Source organism: Pithys albifrons, chromosome 5 (assembly GCF_047495875.1).
Source record: "Pithys albifrons albifrons isolate INPA30051 chromosome 5, PitAlb_v1, whole genome shotgun sequence".
Taxonomy (NCBI): Eukaryota; Metazoa; Chordata; class Aves; order Passeriformes; family Thamnophilidae; genus Pithys; species Pithys albifrons.
The window spans coordinates 29,010,966-29,027,554 of NC_092462.1; the positions used below are offsets into that span (position 1 = coordinate 29,010,966).

At 42.8% G+C, this 16,589-nt stretch overlaps 1 protein-coding gene across 12 annotated transcripts in view; it reads left to right on the forward strand.

Moving 5' to 3' along the window:
• Positions 1–16,589, forward strand: part of EPHA5 (EPH receptor A5) — a 206,152-nt gene that overhangs the window by 110,144 nt on the left and 79,419 nt on the right. For 8 of the 12 annotated variants that reach the window (XM_071556045.1, XM_071556049.1, XM_071556046.1 and 5 more), the window contains exons 4-5: positions 4,795–4,950; positions 10,648–10,983. The exons of 2 other annotated variants lie outside the window; for them this stretch is intronic. In XM_071556045.1, the coding sequence (XP_071412146.1) occupies positions 4,795–4,950; positions 10,648–10,983 (492 nt within the window). The remainder of the gene's footprint in view (positions 1–4,794; positions 4,951–10,647; positions 10,984–16,589) is intronic. 2 more of the 12 variants (XM_071556052.1, XM_071556057.1) reach the window with 1 other exon arrangement.

The window sequence follows — 16,589 nt, forward strand, 5'->3', positions numbered from 1 at the left end:
TAATAATTACATTGATTATTTGGACAAGAGAATCAAGTACACTTTCAGTAAGTTTGCAGACAACACTAAGTTGTGTGGCAGGGTCTGCAGAGAGACCATTTAGGCACATGCTTCTCCAGTGTGAGTCCCCCACAGCGCCCCAAGTCTTACCAGGAAACCTGCTGCATTGTAGGCTCCTCTCTCATGGGTCGGCACTGGTAAGGCCACAACTTGCGAACTGCATCAAGTTTTGGGCTTCTCACTTCAAGAAAGACTTTTAAGTGCTGGAGCTTGTCCAGAGAAGGGAAACAGCTAGTGAAGGGTCTGAAGGATAAGTCCTATGAGGAGTGGCTGAAGGAGCTGGGGTTGTTTATCCTGGAGAAAAGGAGGCTCAGGAGAGGCTCAGTTGCTTTCTACAACTACCTGAAAGAAGTTTGTACCCCGATGGGGATCAGCCTCTTCTTCCAGGCAACTACTGACAAGATAAGAGGAAGTGATCTCCAGCTGTGTCCAGGGAGGCTCAGGCGGAACATCAGGAAGAATTTCTTCTCTGAAGGGGTTGTCAAGCATTAAAACAGGCTGCCCAGGGAAATGGTTGAGTCACCATCTCCAGAAGTGTTCAAGAAATGACTGGACACTTGGTGCTATGGTCTAGTTGACATGGTGATATTCGGTCAAAAGCTGAACTTGATGATCTTAGAGGTTTTTTCCAACCTCAATGATTCTATAATTCTATGATAATAGAGTGGTGCCTATGAGTATGGAAAGCCTCAGAAGTGGTCCTTGCTTCCAGCTTTGTTGCCTAGGGTCAGTATGCAGGAAAGGCATGGGGGGCAGCTGGAGAGGAGAGGATCCTGGCCCACTGGATACAATCTTCAGCCAAAGCTCAGGGAAGGAATGGTTATGGGGATGCAGCTGCAAATCATTAAGGCTTGTGGAAAACAATCTACCAAGTAGTCCCAGACAGTTGACATTACCGTCTTGTTTTCTCTGTTTTTTGTTCTGTCTCTTCACTGGTACTCACTGTCTCTACTACTGGTATAGCACATTCAAGCGTGTTGTTCGAAGAAGCCAGTTTTAATCGTAAGAGGACCAGTGATTGTACTTCCATCCACCCATGTTCCCAGAGCCAGTTTCTTTCAGCATGGCTCTTGTGGGCTCCCATCTGCAAGGTACAAAGATAGTTTCTAACTTGATTGCTGCCCATTTAAGGGATTAGCTCATGCCACTGCTATCCTGAGATGCTCTTGCTGCCATCCTTCATTGCAGCCATCTCTCTCTGGCCCATTTTGAAGTGTGCAAGAGGCTGCACAGATGTTAATGCTCTATGCCTGCAACATTTTGCTATTAAAAATAAAAAGTGTGAAATTAATTTTCTAATAATGGATGTGCTACTAACAGAAACACATCCCACTTGTACCTAACACTAGCAGGTTGTTTATGGCATATTTGCTATGTCTAAAAATAATCATATTTTTTCTAGCAACCAATTTAATTTAAAGACTATTTTCACACATCAGTGATTGGTAATCAACTAAGAAGTTACCAGTTTTAATACTAAGAAGAAAGAAGCAGATCTCATTAACAGCTTAAAATTTGATTTCTTTTCAGCTGGTTTGCAGCAGATTATGGGGAGTCTTAAGCTCATCTTATTTCTCCTTCTTTCCTATCTCCTTTAAGACAGAGATAAGTACCATTATATGTGTGATTGTACCATGCTAGTTCTGTGTATCCTTTCAAGCGCTGTTGAATTGGAAATACTGAGATAAAAATATAAGAAGACTAAAATAAGATTTAATTAGGAATTAAACCCCAGACATCCATGTAATTTTAAATAAAGTCATGTATACTTCATGAAGAGATTATAAGGTTGACTGTCAGAAGAGGAATGGTAAGTTAAAACCAAAACCCAAGGTACATGCAAGGTAGGTTGTTTGTGACCCAATTCTGCTCTGAAACTAATTTCCAAAATGTCTGAGACACTACCATCAGTGGCAGAAAATTGACATGCTGCCATCTCCTGCTTTTGGGTGTTCAACTCAGCCAAGACTGTGCTTATCCACCTACCGTTATACCTGCTGTGAAGTGTGGAGGCATAAGGTGCATCAGAAGTTGTCCTCAAGCTTCTAGTCATGAAAGCTTGGAAAACTGCTAGGGGAACCCTGCAGATCTCCCTCTGTCCTCTCCAAAGCATCTGCTGCAGGTGCATGGACTCGGCACAACACCACTCACTGTGGCACTTCAATTTTTTTTATTTTCTATATTCTCTCTTTTTGCATAACCTGTGTTCTGCCCCTGAATGTTCTTTCTAACTGATACAAGAGTATTCCACTTATATCTGACAGCACAGTGCTCTGCTGGCTGTTTGATTTAAAGACTTATGTTGAAATCTTCAGTGTAAGTCAATGCTCTTGAGTGTTCCTCCTTAAACTTTCTGAATAGAGAAGAGACATGCCTGACCCACGTGAGTCTGCAGATTATACAAAAATTGGTCCAGCTCAGTTTTATTTCACATCTTTCATTACAATATCGTGCATCTCTTGGCTCCATACTTATTCATGAAAACCAGACATTCCCTTTGAGATGAGCTACGTATCATGCCATCATTGACAAGCTGCATCACATTGAAAATGTGTTGAGGGAAACCAACTTATTTTGCATTTGCAGCTTTGCACAAAATAGAAGCATGGTAAACCTTTGTGCTGTAATGATTTTCTGTCTGTCTTGATGGGACATAATGAGATAAATTCAAGTCCTTTTTGCAGGCTAATTTCATTGAGTACACACTAGATGTGGGCTGCCCTCCTTATATGTGGCACAAGTTTGTGCTTTCGTTTCCCCACATCTGTTGTCTGCTTGGGCAAGTAAGTTTGATTTGGCTTTGAAATACGATTGTAGGCTAGAGAGGAACCATTTGGTGATCTGCTCTCCCAGAAGACTCTCACCCTAGGTCTGATCACTGGTCCTGGTGTATGGACACAAAGCAGAAGAACTGCATCCTTCAGAGATCACAGCCAGAATATGGAGCACTAGTTGGATTATTAGCAATTTTGGAAAATGGATTGGGTTTTTAAAACCTGTAAATGCCTCCAGTCCAACTAGTTGTTCTCTGCCTGTCTTGTGGGAAGAAAAGGGAGCTGGGGGATAGTGTGTAAGGGTGCCCAGTTTTTGGAGGTCAGCAGAGGTCCTGGAGATGAACATCCCCTAGAGTATGTCAGAGAGATTCAGATGCATGATGGCAACCTGGCAGCCCATGGTGGGCTCAGAACCTGCTTCAGAATTGCATGGTGCTTGATGTGAGAGTTTCGTAGTTCAGGCAAGACTGTGGAGGTGGTGCCTGGGGGAGGTCCACTGAATGCTCTTGGATCTCATAACTTTTTATGCATGAGTGATTTTAGCCATCAAAGACTTATTGGTCAGCTCTAGGAGTTACGAATTGATGTGCAAGTGTCTCACCTTTGATGAACAAGCTACTGATGTAAAAGGGAAGATGTTGAGACAGTTTCCCTGGTACTGAAAAAAGCAGAGCCAACTTTAGAAGCAGTTGTCCTAGATCACTAGTAAAAGCCTGTAGTTTATCTATGGTGAAGATGAATTCTATCATCTCTAGCTGAGTTTTAGCACATGCTGTGACTTTCTGGGACATTCCTGATGGGATAATATTAGTGCTTTTGCTGTGAAATAATCTTCTTTGTGAGCTAATTACAACTGGGAAAGTTTGAATGCCAGATGCAAAGGCTCTGGGATTTCCAGGTAACTTCCGGTAGCAGATCTGTTTATCCTTGATATACTGGGCAGAAATACTTCAGGGCAATTCTGAAGGAAAAAAGATAACATCACTTTGGAGCTGCTTTAACATGTCTTTGTGTCTCTGCTTTTTGAGACAAACAGAAAATCAAGGTTTCCTCCGTTTGTTAACAGTGCATTTATAAGTCTGTATATAATGGTATGACTACAGGGCCAGCTGGTTTTTTCCTAAAAAATCTACTTGCAAACTTGTGGCTGTCACTTCTTCTGAGTGAGTGTGCGCAGACAGGTGAAGTGCAGAGAGCTTTGTATAAGTAAAAAGAGCACCAGTTTCAGAAGGCTGGAAACAAGAGATTACTGTATTCACTTCAAATTACTGAAAAAAAATCCCAAGCTACCCTTAGAAATATATTTTTAAGAAGAAAAATAGCTCTCAGATCAAGTCTTTGTGCCTCGTCATGCATATATATTGGAGCTGGAAGAAATGTCTTCTACAGTGAGCATGCCTGGTTCAGGCTATACACAGAACAGTGTGTCTTATATGGAGCACTTTAAAATTCATCACAAGTTTGCAGGGGAAAAGGCCCTAGGGAAGCAGCCTTATCACAGTGTCTGAAAGCTGTCAATCTTGAGATCCCCTCTGCCACCATGTTGGTATTTGTTTGCTGAGACATTGATTTCTGGGTGTAGAACATCTTAAACGAAAACTATGAGATGTATTTTACCTGTTTTTCTAAGACTAAATGAAAAAAAATAAAATCACAGTAATGTTTTCTAAAGCAGAGCCCCGAAGATATTACCTCTAATGCATTCAACAAGGAGAATAAATACCCAGCAATGGCAGATGCTAGGGGAAAAGAATAACTGACAAATTCTAATACTCTTTTCGTGCAGATATTTAAGTATGTTCTATCTGTTAGTGTTAGACTGTTTTAAAATATGCAAACCAAATAACTTATGAGTGTTTGTCTGTTTTATAGCTGAAGATATGGAAGTTTTTTTAAGAGGAAATGTGAAGAGTCTGATTTTATGATGGAAGAGCTTAGCCTGTGGTTCTTCTTTTCACAGTATGCAGACCTGGGTTCTTCAAAGCTTCACCCCACAGTCCATCCTGCAGCAAATGTCCCCCTCACAGCTACACGCTTGATGAAGCATCCACATCTTGCCTGTGTGAAGAACACTATTTTAGGAAGGAATCAGACCCACCTACAATGGCCTGTACAAGTAAGCATGTGCTTATAGGGTTGTTTTTAAAGCTTTCCCGATGTTCCTGTACTGTGACTAGACATTATGATACTAATTAACGTGATTTTTCAAACTCTGGCTGGAGTCTGAACTAGTCTTGACACACTTGTAATGTCACTGGCTTTGTCCATTGTAATCCTGGTTACATAAGAGGAGACTTTTCTAAGGTTTTTGCTTCAAAAGCTGGCATCAAACCCAGAAACCTCCATCTCTCACCACCAGCTCTTGGGCAAAGTCAGCCAGCAGCACAGCATTCAGACATGAGTACCCGTGTGGGGCACGCAAATGGAAGAAACGATGGGTAGTGCTTGTCAACAGTAGGCATGGGTGGAATCTACATGGTCATGCTTAGTATCCTCTCTTAGCTTGTTTTCAGTGGACAAAGAGAGAGCACTGTCTTTCCAGTCTGCCTGGAGATGGTAACTCTTCAGGGTGGCCTCAAAACTCAATGATAGAAACTACTTCTCCAAACCTGCAGCAAAAATGCAGAACTTAACCCCTTCATATAGGGAGAGGGCATTGTAACACATTGGGGTACAAGTAGTCCAAGGTGGAATCAGTGTAATCAGAATCACTAGTTTTACCCTTCCCCTGCTATTAGTATCGGTGAGCTATCCTGTCATCTGTACCTTGAAAGTCTCTTGTTCAGTTGATAATTCAGATACTAAGGGCCATAATTTTCATGCCCCCAGCTAGTCTCCTCAGTGTAGCACAGACCTGAACTGGGTCTGTCATGCTCCAAATGGAATTTTTATGGTACCAAAGACATTAAAAAGGACTGAAGAGGAGTGAACTACTGGTGCTACTACAGTAACTAACTACTGCAGTTAGAACTTCCAAGGAACTTAAGTAATGGAGGATAAAGTAGGTTTGCGAGTCCATGCATGCTTGGAAGCCACTGGGCAATGATGCAGAGGTGACTTCTGTACTGTTTCCTTGCATCATGTAGTCATAGTAGAGGTTTACTGTGCCTTTCCCTGTAAATACAGATGTCCTTCCTAGCTTCCCAAGTTTACACTTCAAAAGAGAAAGAAAAAGTCTGTTCCTGTTGGAGAGACACTCTTGCAAAGGAAATTGCCCTTGGCAGCTCTCTGCTTGCCTGAAGGAGACACTTGGAGCAGAATTGGGCCCCTTGAACTCTGCCTTTGATTTTCACCAGGCAAAGGAGCATGAAGCCTGTGGCTGTTGGAAGGTGTGCTGCAGTGAAGGAGAAGACAGCCTTAGGCATCATTGCAGTCACTGGTGCTGTCAGATCAAAGTGGTCTGGGGGGTTGAGTCATGCAAGCACTTCTCAGTTTATTAAATAGGTGTGCCAGTGTCTTCTGGAGCTGTAGCTAGGGTAGGTTACAGCATAAAAAGCTTAACTACCAGGGCTTCTTGATGTTCATTTTCCCCCTTAGCCTAAGTTCAAAGGCATAAATAAATGAAAGACTATGTGGTCCAGCATGGTTTTGGGAAACACACTGAGCTCTGGAAGCACTCATAAAATCGGCTTTTCTCTGCTGACAGAACCAAAGCCAGGAACTGATAGAGGGTTATGCCAGACTCTGGTGTCCACTGTGCCTTCTTCTGCCCACCATCAGTGGTGTTGCTCTCTGTTGCTTCTCAGGATGTAGGGGTATGCATCCAGTCTGTCCTGCTGCTGAATTAGCACAGGGAAAAAGCTGCCATCCCTGAGGAAGATGTTTATGCATGCCTATGGCCTGAGCATAGGGCACGATGTTCAGAGAGGCGCAAGCAAGCTTGGTGACCAACTCATGTTAAAAAGAAATGAAGTTCAAAGGGCTTTTCCCCCCTAGGTTTCTGGTGCAGTTTGAACCGTGAACATAAAATCTGTAATTTCTGATTCTGCAGATAGCATGGGATTTTCTTTTTATGCTTATTTATTGGTGGTGGTTGGCAACGTTTGTTGGATTTTAATGTTTGGGTGGTTTTTTTTCATAGTCGGTTTTATTTCTGTTATGAAAGCTTACCATAAGCTAGTTTAAAGCACAGGCATGGTGCCTGAAGCAGTGTTAGGATATGCCTTGGCAGGGTACTGAGTGCTTCTAGGGCAGATAGAAGGTTTAATGCTGATCAAGGCACTGCTCAGCTTCTGTTGCCCACTGCAAACCCCAGTGCAGCAGTTGAGGATGTTGCAGCATCTCTGCTGGCATTCACACTTACCACCACAAAAGAAGAGTGGATTATCTGAGCCTTCTCCATGTGTTTCATTCACCCTCAATTTCTCCATGCATCTTTTCTTAGGATTTTGTCCTAATTCTGCTGTATTTGTGCTGAAGGTGGTGAGGAGGGCATGTACTGCACCAGCTCAGCAGCAGGGGTGGAAAATTTTGGTAGGGACAATAAAGTGTAGGTAGCAACCCTAACATTTTAAACCAGTCCAATTAGATCTGGAAGGCACCATCTCATCATGAACTAAAACACAAGCAAGACAGACTTGAGTCATGACTGGTAGGAAAATGTTGCGAGGGGGTTTTTAATGTTTTTGTTATTTATTGCCGCAGAAGTTAAAAATATCCATAGGATTCCGACAGCTTGAAATGTAGTTAATTTTAGAGAATACATCAATGTCTGCTTTCAGGTCTACACTTGCAAAGTCCCCTTGACAGTGAGTATAGCTATAAAATCACATTTTCCTATTTTAAAACACCCAAGCTGCATGAGTCTCCCCGCTCACTGCCCCCCACATACTAAAGAAAACTAACTGCTACACCTCTGTCAACTGCTCAGTTAAGTACAAGGCATGGGAAGAATTGATTTTTTGTTTAATTTTTCCAGTTCCTTAAGTATGTTTTGTAAGTAATGACTGGTAATTTTGAAATCAATAGTGCTGTGATACAGTCTGAAATAATTACTGCCCTCAGTCAAAAAAAATTTGGTCCTGATGAATATTTGAGAATGCACTTAATATTATTAAGTATCTTACAGGAAGTAATTGTGTTTTGCTTCTTCTTAACTAAATAATCCTAGTTTCAGTTCCTTGCACAACATCTCTTCAAAACCAAAACATAATACACTCTTTTCTTTCCCCTCACATCTCTGATAAGTAGCACTATTGCTGTTCAGAGCATGTTGGGGAAATGTTTGTAATATTATGACATGTGAGGCAAATGGAATATTTTATAGTATTTAATGTAATAGTCTACTTGCACGAAGTTTACAAATAACTTTGAATGTATTCATATATGTATTTGTATCTTGAAGGTAATTTCTCTCTTAGGTTATTTTTAAAAAATACGTGCATCAGTAAACAGCAGGTTTGCTGTCCATCAACAAAAATATCAGTATCTTTGCTTTCAGAAAGTATTTGCCTCTTGTCAGTAAATTGTGGTGCAGTAAGGTTGAATCTTACCTGCTTAGGGTACAAAGTAGCAAATTCAAAAATTATTTGTGTATTTTAAAAAAATAAGTGGACTAATATCTTTGCCCTTGACAAAAGGAGTTTGAAAATCAAAGCAGACCACCTTAGCAGACCCAGGGCCCCCCTCTTCTGAAGATAAAACACCTTTTTGTTCTCCCAGCTGGGGTTTACCCAAGTTCTATCCAAGTACAGTTTCAGGATTCTTCAAGTAGGTTTTGTTAGGTATCTGTCTTTAGACTACTAAAGACCTTTCTTTGAGGCCCTGTGAGAATGGTAATTTTATAGGTTATGAAGTCCCACTGGCTTTAAAGCATTTTCACTGAAGCTGGTGTTTTTAAGCCTTCAAGAAGAGCAACTGACTTTTGCACAAAGCAAGTAAAAACCTCTGTTGTCTTTACAAAAGTAATAATTCATCCCCCTTTAAAGACACATTGTCCAGTAAGTCTTTCTTGTGCCTCACTTCTTTATTTTTTCCTAGAGTACTGGCATCAGCACTCATCCAGTGAAAGAAAAAATAGACCAATTTAACCAGTAAAACATATAAAAAACCCTTGAGTGCAATATATATAACTCCACACAGCTCCAGTGATGAATTTCATTGTTTCCATTATATCAGTATGAGAATGACAGTGGAGGAAATAGTCTTTACTTGGACTATACGTTGATGTCATTAGCTAAATAGTGCTGGATTCCCGGGGCACAGCTTGTGAGCAGCTTGCTCCTTGTTTGTAGTGATCTGAAGAGATCACAAAACAAAACAAAGATAATCTACCATTTCCAAAGCTACCTTAGCTTTTTTCTTCAACTGCTCTTCCTCCAAAGAATAAAAAAATATATAAGGTTTATTTATTTCCTCTGTCAGTAAATTTCTCATTGAATCAGAAGAGCTTGAGTCAAAATCATGACAGTGTTTCAGTTTATCAGCGTTATCAATTTTATAGACTTAAAAAGGGAAATAGAGGAAAATGCTTTTGGTTTATAAGGTAATTTCATTTTTGCAACACTGCCTGTTTTAAATAACCAATTGAGTTTAATTATCACAACAAAATGAGAAGATGACAGCCTAAGACAGCCTGTTAGATTCATATGGGTCTCCATCTAATGGAGCTACTCGTAGGGCACTTTTCAAGGAGCTGCTCATGGGTTTTGACAGCTTCATTCAAACTGAAAGGGAGAGTGTTGTGTTGCCTTCCCTCAGAAAAATCCCAGTCTTTGCTGTATAGCTTCTGATGATGCTGTGACTAAAATCCATCCCTGCTTGCTTTGATAAATTTCACCTTTCTTCCTCATTCATTAGCATTCCCTGAGTACTTAACATGTGGATCTCTTGCATGAGATTCCTGCTTGTCCTTTCACATTGTCTTCAGGGTGTGTATACAGCTTGCCCTTCACTTGCAACACAAGCGTGTTAAAAACTAAAAGCTTAAAAGGAAATCTTGAAGGTGTCTCCAGGTGGCCTTGCCCAGCTGTAGTCTTTCCCACCAGGATGAAGAAAAGCAGCTCACTTTCTGCAGGTGCTCTGGGACCCTGCAGCAGCTGTTCCTCTTTAGATAGCCTTGCCAGTACCACACTGGCGTCCTGAGCAGGGAGGCTTGGCAAAATAAGCAAGTGTGGTGTGGCTAACCAACCATGCTACAGTTTGGCAGGGATCAAGAGGGCTGCCGCTGAGTAGCCAGATATCTCCATGTTCCAGTGGTCCGTGTAGATCACCATCTGCTTTGGGCTACATTGAGCGTCACACTCAAGTGTGATTTGGATGCCCAAGCTTAGGTTTCGCTGTTGCCAAAAAGCTGGTGGGAAGAGGCAGGTACACACAGAGGAAATGTTTGGCATCTGAGTTGAGTACCCAAGTAGTGTGGACACGCTAGGGTGTGTCTTTTTTTTTAGGACATAGGGCTAGTAATATAGGGACAGCGAAATGAGAAGGGGGAATCTTTTCCCTGGTGAAGCCAACAGTGACTTGGATAGAGCAAAGATTTGCTGCTCCCTTTGCAGGAAGAACAAGGAGAGCACCAGAGGCAATGCCCCAGGGTGGAGTGCTCCTCCTGCTGGGTTTGAGCCAGCCCCATGTCTTGTCCTGCCACACAGATGGCTGCTGTCTGTGCTGTCCAACACAGACCCCTTGAGGTGAGGTGGAAGTGCTCAAAACAAATCCCTACTTTCCCAGTTCTTCAGGTGCTGCTGCAAATGATCCCCATGTGCTTTCTGGCACATCAGCAATGGAGCATCTCTCTTCAGCTTAGAGAGTAGTAGCAAGCAGGATGACTGATAATACTGTTTTTACCATGTGTTTTTCTCACTTTATAAACCAGGACCCCCCTCTGCTCCTCGGAGTGCCATCTCAAATGTTAACGAGACTAGTGTCTTTCTGGAATGGATTCCCCCTGCTGATACTGGTGGAAGGAAAGATGTGTCTTATTATATTGCATGCAAGAAGTGCAGCTCACACTTGGGTCTGTGTGAGGCGTGTGGCAGTCATGTCAGGTACCTCCCCCAACAAACCGGCCTGAAAAACACCTCTGTCATGATGGTGGATCTGCTTGCTCATACAAACTATACCTTTGAAATTGAGGCAGTGAATGGAGTGTCCGACCAGAACCCTGGAGTCCGGCAGTTTGTGTCTGTAAATGTAACCACAAACCAGGCAGGTAAGTGGATCTTCAACCTGGGGAAATGTCTGGGGTGGGAACCTGAGCCAGTCAGACCTGGTACAGACCTCCCTTTGGAAAGGGTGGAAATTCGCAGCATGGAGGGCTGGACTATGGCCCTTTCAAATATGGGGAGTGGGAGTTTTGTCTCATAGGTTATAATTACTGCAGTCTTCAGTATGTCTCCTTTCAGCAGGACACAGTTTTAGAGTTTGTGACTTTTTTCTTTTACACTAAGCTGCTTGGAGGTACCTCCGCTTCTTTGCATTTTTGTGTATCCATCCACAATCTAGGAACAAAACAGCTGACTTTCTTGTTGAAATGGGAAATTTGGAGTTCATTTTGATTACAAATGCCAATTGCTAAAACATCCTAACGTTGCAAACAGTTACCCTAAGAAAATTGGTTTGAGTGACTTTAGGAAATTCATCCGTCTTCTACAATGTGGTGCTAAAGTGACTGAACTCAGGCTGGTGAGGTGTGGTACATTGTCACTGCGTCTCCAACAAGGTAGGGCTAAGATGTCACTGCATACCGTGTTCTTCTTGTGTTTACTCTGTTCAGGCAGAGATCATGTAGACTGGCTTATTTCTTTGTCCAGGGCTCTGATCTGTCTGCCCTTCCTTTGCCCAGCAGTTGAAAAGAGCTGTCACTTTGGACACAGGCAGGGAGTTGCCATTATCCTCTGTCACCTGGAGGTGTGATGGGAGGCAAAAACATGATTACATCTCCTTCTTGGCACATCAACACACCAAACACATCACACAATTTCGGTAAAGGCCTGGAGACCCACCTATCCTTCTCTTGTCCGTCATGCTCTATGTCAGGGTCTCTGCCTGCTTGGCTTATTTCCTGCCATTTCATTCAGGGCTCCCCAGTGGCATTTATCCACTGTGAACCCCTTCCAGGAATGTGAACTGGTGGCATTTGAGACTGTGAGGACTGTGCTGCCAGGTCACTGGAGCCACCCCCTGCCTTCTCCAGACAAGGTAAACCTTGGAAACCCAGTGGGCAATTCATTGTAACAGCTAAATGTAGATTGGCAGTTCCTCACTACAGAGCAGGAAAATGCTAGCTGAAGCAGGGCTGCATTTCATTCCTGCTACCCAGATGTCTATGCCCAGGCTTGGCAGCCAGCAGTAAGAAAGTGCAATTGTATAGAACTTCATCAGATACCTGTCCTGGCAATTAAAGTAGATCGTTGAAGTGTTGGAGAAATCATTCAGATGTATCTCAAGGACAGAAAATAAAAGCATGCCAGGGATGCTGCTGATAGATGTGGCACGGAATCTGCTAGTGGAATACTAGAGGAGCTTAGTATGACACCCACTGAAGGCATGTCTTTAATGCAGATCAGTGGGTGTCACAGTCCTAATGCCGTTTTCTGTTTCCTCCTTGTGAAGACTTCTGCCAGAAACACCGTTGTTGAAAAATGTGTATTTTCCTGTTAGTGGTTTTGCACTGGTATTTCATTGCTGGCATTGGATTTTCCCTGTGTGGCATTAAATCCACATAAACCTCATCAGATGTAGCTGCACAAGAGGAGGTGATACATCACTGATAAGTGTAGCCTGTGAGGAAATGGTCCTAGTTTGTTAGTTATGTCCCAAACTCTCCATAGCTGCAGCAGGATTTATCCACATAGCTGCCTTCCTGTGCATCAGGCCAAGAATAACCCCTTGCACAGTTATTGCCTCCAGCCTTATATTGGAAGGTCTGTTATAGGAAATGGCAAATCTGTGACAAGTCTGGCTTGTGTCAAGGACAAGTGGGTAAGTATAGGTCCTGGTTAAGTTTCATTGTTTACTCTGGTGGAGCTGCAGTCAAGGGAGATACTAACAGATCAAGCCATAAGTGTTTAATTCACTGTGTGGTGTTGAAGTTGCATCTGTATGCTCTCGTGTTTGATTCCACAGGAGGTTTGATCAAACTACTATCTAAAGAAAGCAGTGGTGACTGCATTTTTTTGTCTCTCTGGCTGGTCCCAGCACTCTACCAGGAGGAGAGCCAGGCCTGTCTGCTGGAGTTGTAGCATCCAATGTGCTTCCCAGTGATGTGTGCTCTTTCAGCACTCCCCAGGGTGATCATCAGTTTGTCCATGCCAGTAATAAAGCAGATGTAAGGAGGGACTTTCGAAATCAGACAAACTACCAAGTATGGAAAGTGGGTGTCTTTTTAAGGTGCCTCCAGAAAACATCCTTTGAGGCAAGTAATGGAGATGTGCAGGTGGAGTGACACATGCCTGGCCATGCCCAATAATTTTGGATGTTTCTGAAAAAGACTCGCCTTCAGCAGTACTTTCTCAAGTAAGAGCAGACAGGGCACATGGGGCTTCAGAGAGTCTCAGCCCACCCATCACCCGCCTGAAATTACCACAAAGAGGTGCAGCACTGGTGTCTCATCTTTTCATTTGCACAGGTTTTCTAGATGGTGTGATTATATTTTCATGAAAGCTGCTTAATGAAGTTGAGTCAGTGACACCAAGCCAACTGCAGCAGCAGGAGAAATCCTGCTACAAGATCTGCTGGCTGCAGATAATTGGAAAAATGCATGCCAAGGGATAGTTTTGGCCGCTGCACTCCCACTGCCACATATTCAGTAACCCAGCACTGCAGAGAAATGCCAGGGTCTGTTTTGTTGGTTTGGCTTTTGTCTGTCCCAAAAAGACCATGGTCATTTCAGGACTACAAAGACTGCACAGGCAGAAGGATGCCGGGTACACCACATCTTGTGGTCATGGAAGCTTTTGGCAGCAGAAACTACCTCTGGTTTGGACTCTCAAAGGGATTACTTGCTGAAATAAAATATTTTTTTTTCTCCTGAGTAATTTGTTCTCCTTCCTCTCTACACTATTTTAAATAATGAGTGAAAGAATCGGTACTGGCAATCAGTCTGGCATTTTCATACTGATTTAATTTTCCTCTGAACTTTTGAAATCAAATTTGGAAATACAGCAAGGAAACAAAGATTTGGAAATACAGCAAGGAAACAGTAAAGTTTTGCTGACAAAAAGAGGCTGATAGCTGCTATCAGTTGGTAACCCCAGAATGCTTCTGCTCCCCCAGCACTTCTGAACCTGCCAGTACTTGGGACGGGACTGATCCATGCAGGATACAGTGGCCTTAGGCCCTGAATACAGAAGTAGTTTCCCAGGCACCCTTTTGCAATCCCCAAACCTGTGTTGTTTTTGTGGGATTTTGCAGGTGTTTTTCTGCTGGAAAGTGTGTGTCTAGAAAAGGTGAGCAATGCCACAAGCCAGGAGAGACAACAATTGCTCTGGCCTTCATTGTGACTACCCTAGAGCTGCAGCAGGCAGGCAGAGTACCTTATTCCCTTTGTAGGCGCATGAGTTGACCTAAGCATGGTTCTTGCTGCCAAATACATGTCCAAAGGATTTCTCAGGACACGTGACAAGGAACCATCTGTAATGCAGTCTCACAGCATGTTAAAAAGGTGCCTCATGCATGTGGGCTGGAGTACAGTGAATAATTCATAAGTGTCAATGATAGGATGAGAGGATTGAGTTAGCCATCCTTGTCTTGTTCATGGTTTCGCTTAAGTTTTTATATTTTTGAAACTTTAACCTATTTAAACAATTTCCAAAGTGCAGTCTGTGTGTACTGCTAATATTGAAGTTTACTTTTCAAGTGACAACTTTGTGCCTTTTTTTTCTCAGCAATTTCACCAAGCTGGATGATTAAGGTATGCTGTCCCTCTAAGTAAAGATGTGCATCTCCCTTGAGGTCTTTTGTCTTATCTGCCCTGTATACAGAAAGCACCTACCATGGTGTTTTGGTCAGAGATGTGTGTCTCGTAATGGGTCCATAGGGAGCAAGCAGTTGTGATTCAAGGTTGCCTGCACACTCGTTGTGTCATCACAGAAGCACACTGGAAAGATGCAACGTTTAAAACCTTTCTAGGCTTAATGCCTGCCAAGCGGATTCACTTTAAGACAGCCTAAACAGCTGAGCAGTTTTCTTTGCTTTTGATGTCAGCAACTCCCATGCTGGGTATGGCTTCAGGCACCAAACTGCACTGGAGGTGGGGAGTATGAGAGTGGGGCAGTTCTCCCACTGGCATCCCAAATGCCACAGATTCCTTTACACTTAAAGACCTTCTCTGTGTGTGTTTTCAGATAAACCCACTGCCTATTTTCTGTTTGAAAACTCAGAAGCCAGTGTTCAGTCCCCTTCTGTGACCTGTATGATATATTTGAGCCTTCTAGGCAAGGAGCAGAAGAAAGTTACAGATGTGCTTGCTAACAGAGGAGGAGTTAATGTGTCTAATGCCTCAAGGAGTCTACATGCCTGAGGCCAAACCAGAGGTACAAGTTGAAACCTGTGCTGCAGCAATGCTATTTAAGCAAAGGTGTTGGAGGACAGGACCTGGCAACATGTACTGCTGCCTGGAAAGCATGGCTGGGTTCTTGCCTGACCAAAAAAACCACTAGACTCTTGGAACAGCTGGAAGGCTCTTGGAGCAGGGAAGTGTGCTGTGAACCATGATCCTCATTCTGATTGTGCAGGCTGGGATACTACAGTGGAGGAGGGCAAGGGAGAAGGTGTTTTCCTTAGCAGTCAGGATGTGTGCAGTCTTTGAAAAGCAGCCAAGGGTGATTCAGAAAGGCAAACCTGCAACATAGAGCTTGTTGCAATCTTACATCAGCGTCTATGTGCTCTTGAAACCAATTGACTGTAGCCCTGCATAGTCTGGGAAGAAAACATCAGAAAATGAGGCAAGAGATGGCTGTGCTGGAAATCTTGTTTTCAGAGATTGCCTTTGGAAATGGATGGCTTCAAGTCCTGTAACATTCAGGGTCTGATTATTCCAACTTTAAAATTTCACAGGCTTGTTTGGTTTTGCTTGGGAAAGGAAGCAGCTTGCTTATTTTCTTTAGGAATAGCAAAAAATTTCCAAGAGGATGCTCCAGTAGATGCAGCGTGTTGCGGTATATTGATTGCATCATCTCACAAAAAAAGGCAAGACTGGTTTTGTAGGTCTACTTTTCAGCCAGAACTGCTGAACAAAAGCTTAAGCAGATGCTTACTTTTGGAAAACTCCCTTTCCACAACCAGTGTGGTAAGCCTGGCTTGCCTTTAAACATCCATTGTAACCATACTCAATCCACAGAGCCGCATCACCTTCCCAGCAATTGTCAATAGTGGATACCATAGAAAGGGTATGAGCATGACGAAGACATGTAGCGGTGCTTCCTTAGAATGCTCTCCAACCTTCAGGGACCACCTTTTTGTGCTCTTTTAGCCCTTAATGGATTTTTCTCACATGAATTTGTCTAAACTTTTTATGAACTCTGAAAAAATTTTAACTGCTGCAGGCAATCTTTTATGAATTTGGTATGTCTGGTAGTTTAAACTGTGCCTTAGGTGCACACTGGCCAGAAAGGAGCTATTAGTGGCATAAATAGAAAGTTTCATGTTTGCAATGGCCCACCTACTTGGAAAACACTGCCATTTAGAGATGCTACATTAGCTTCCAGTGTGTTTACACAGGTATTGCAGCATTTAACCTAGAAAGATGTACTTTTAAAAGCAAAAGTGTTCTTTCATATCAGGATGGATGAATACAGAGGTATTTTAATATGCAGA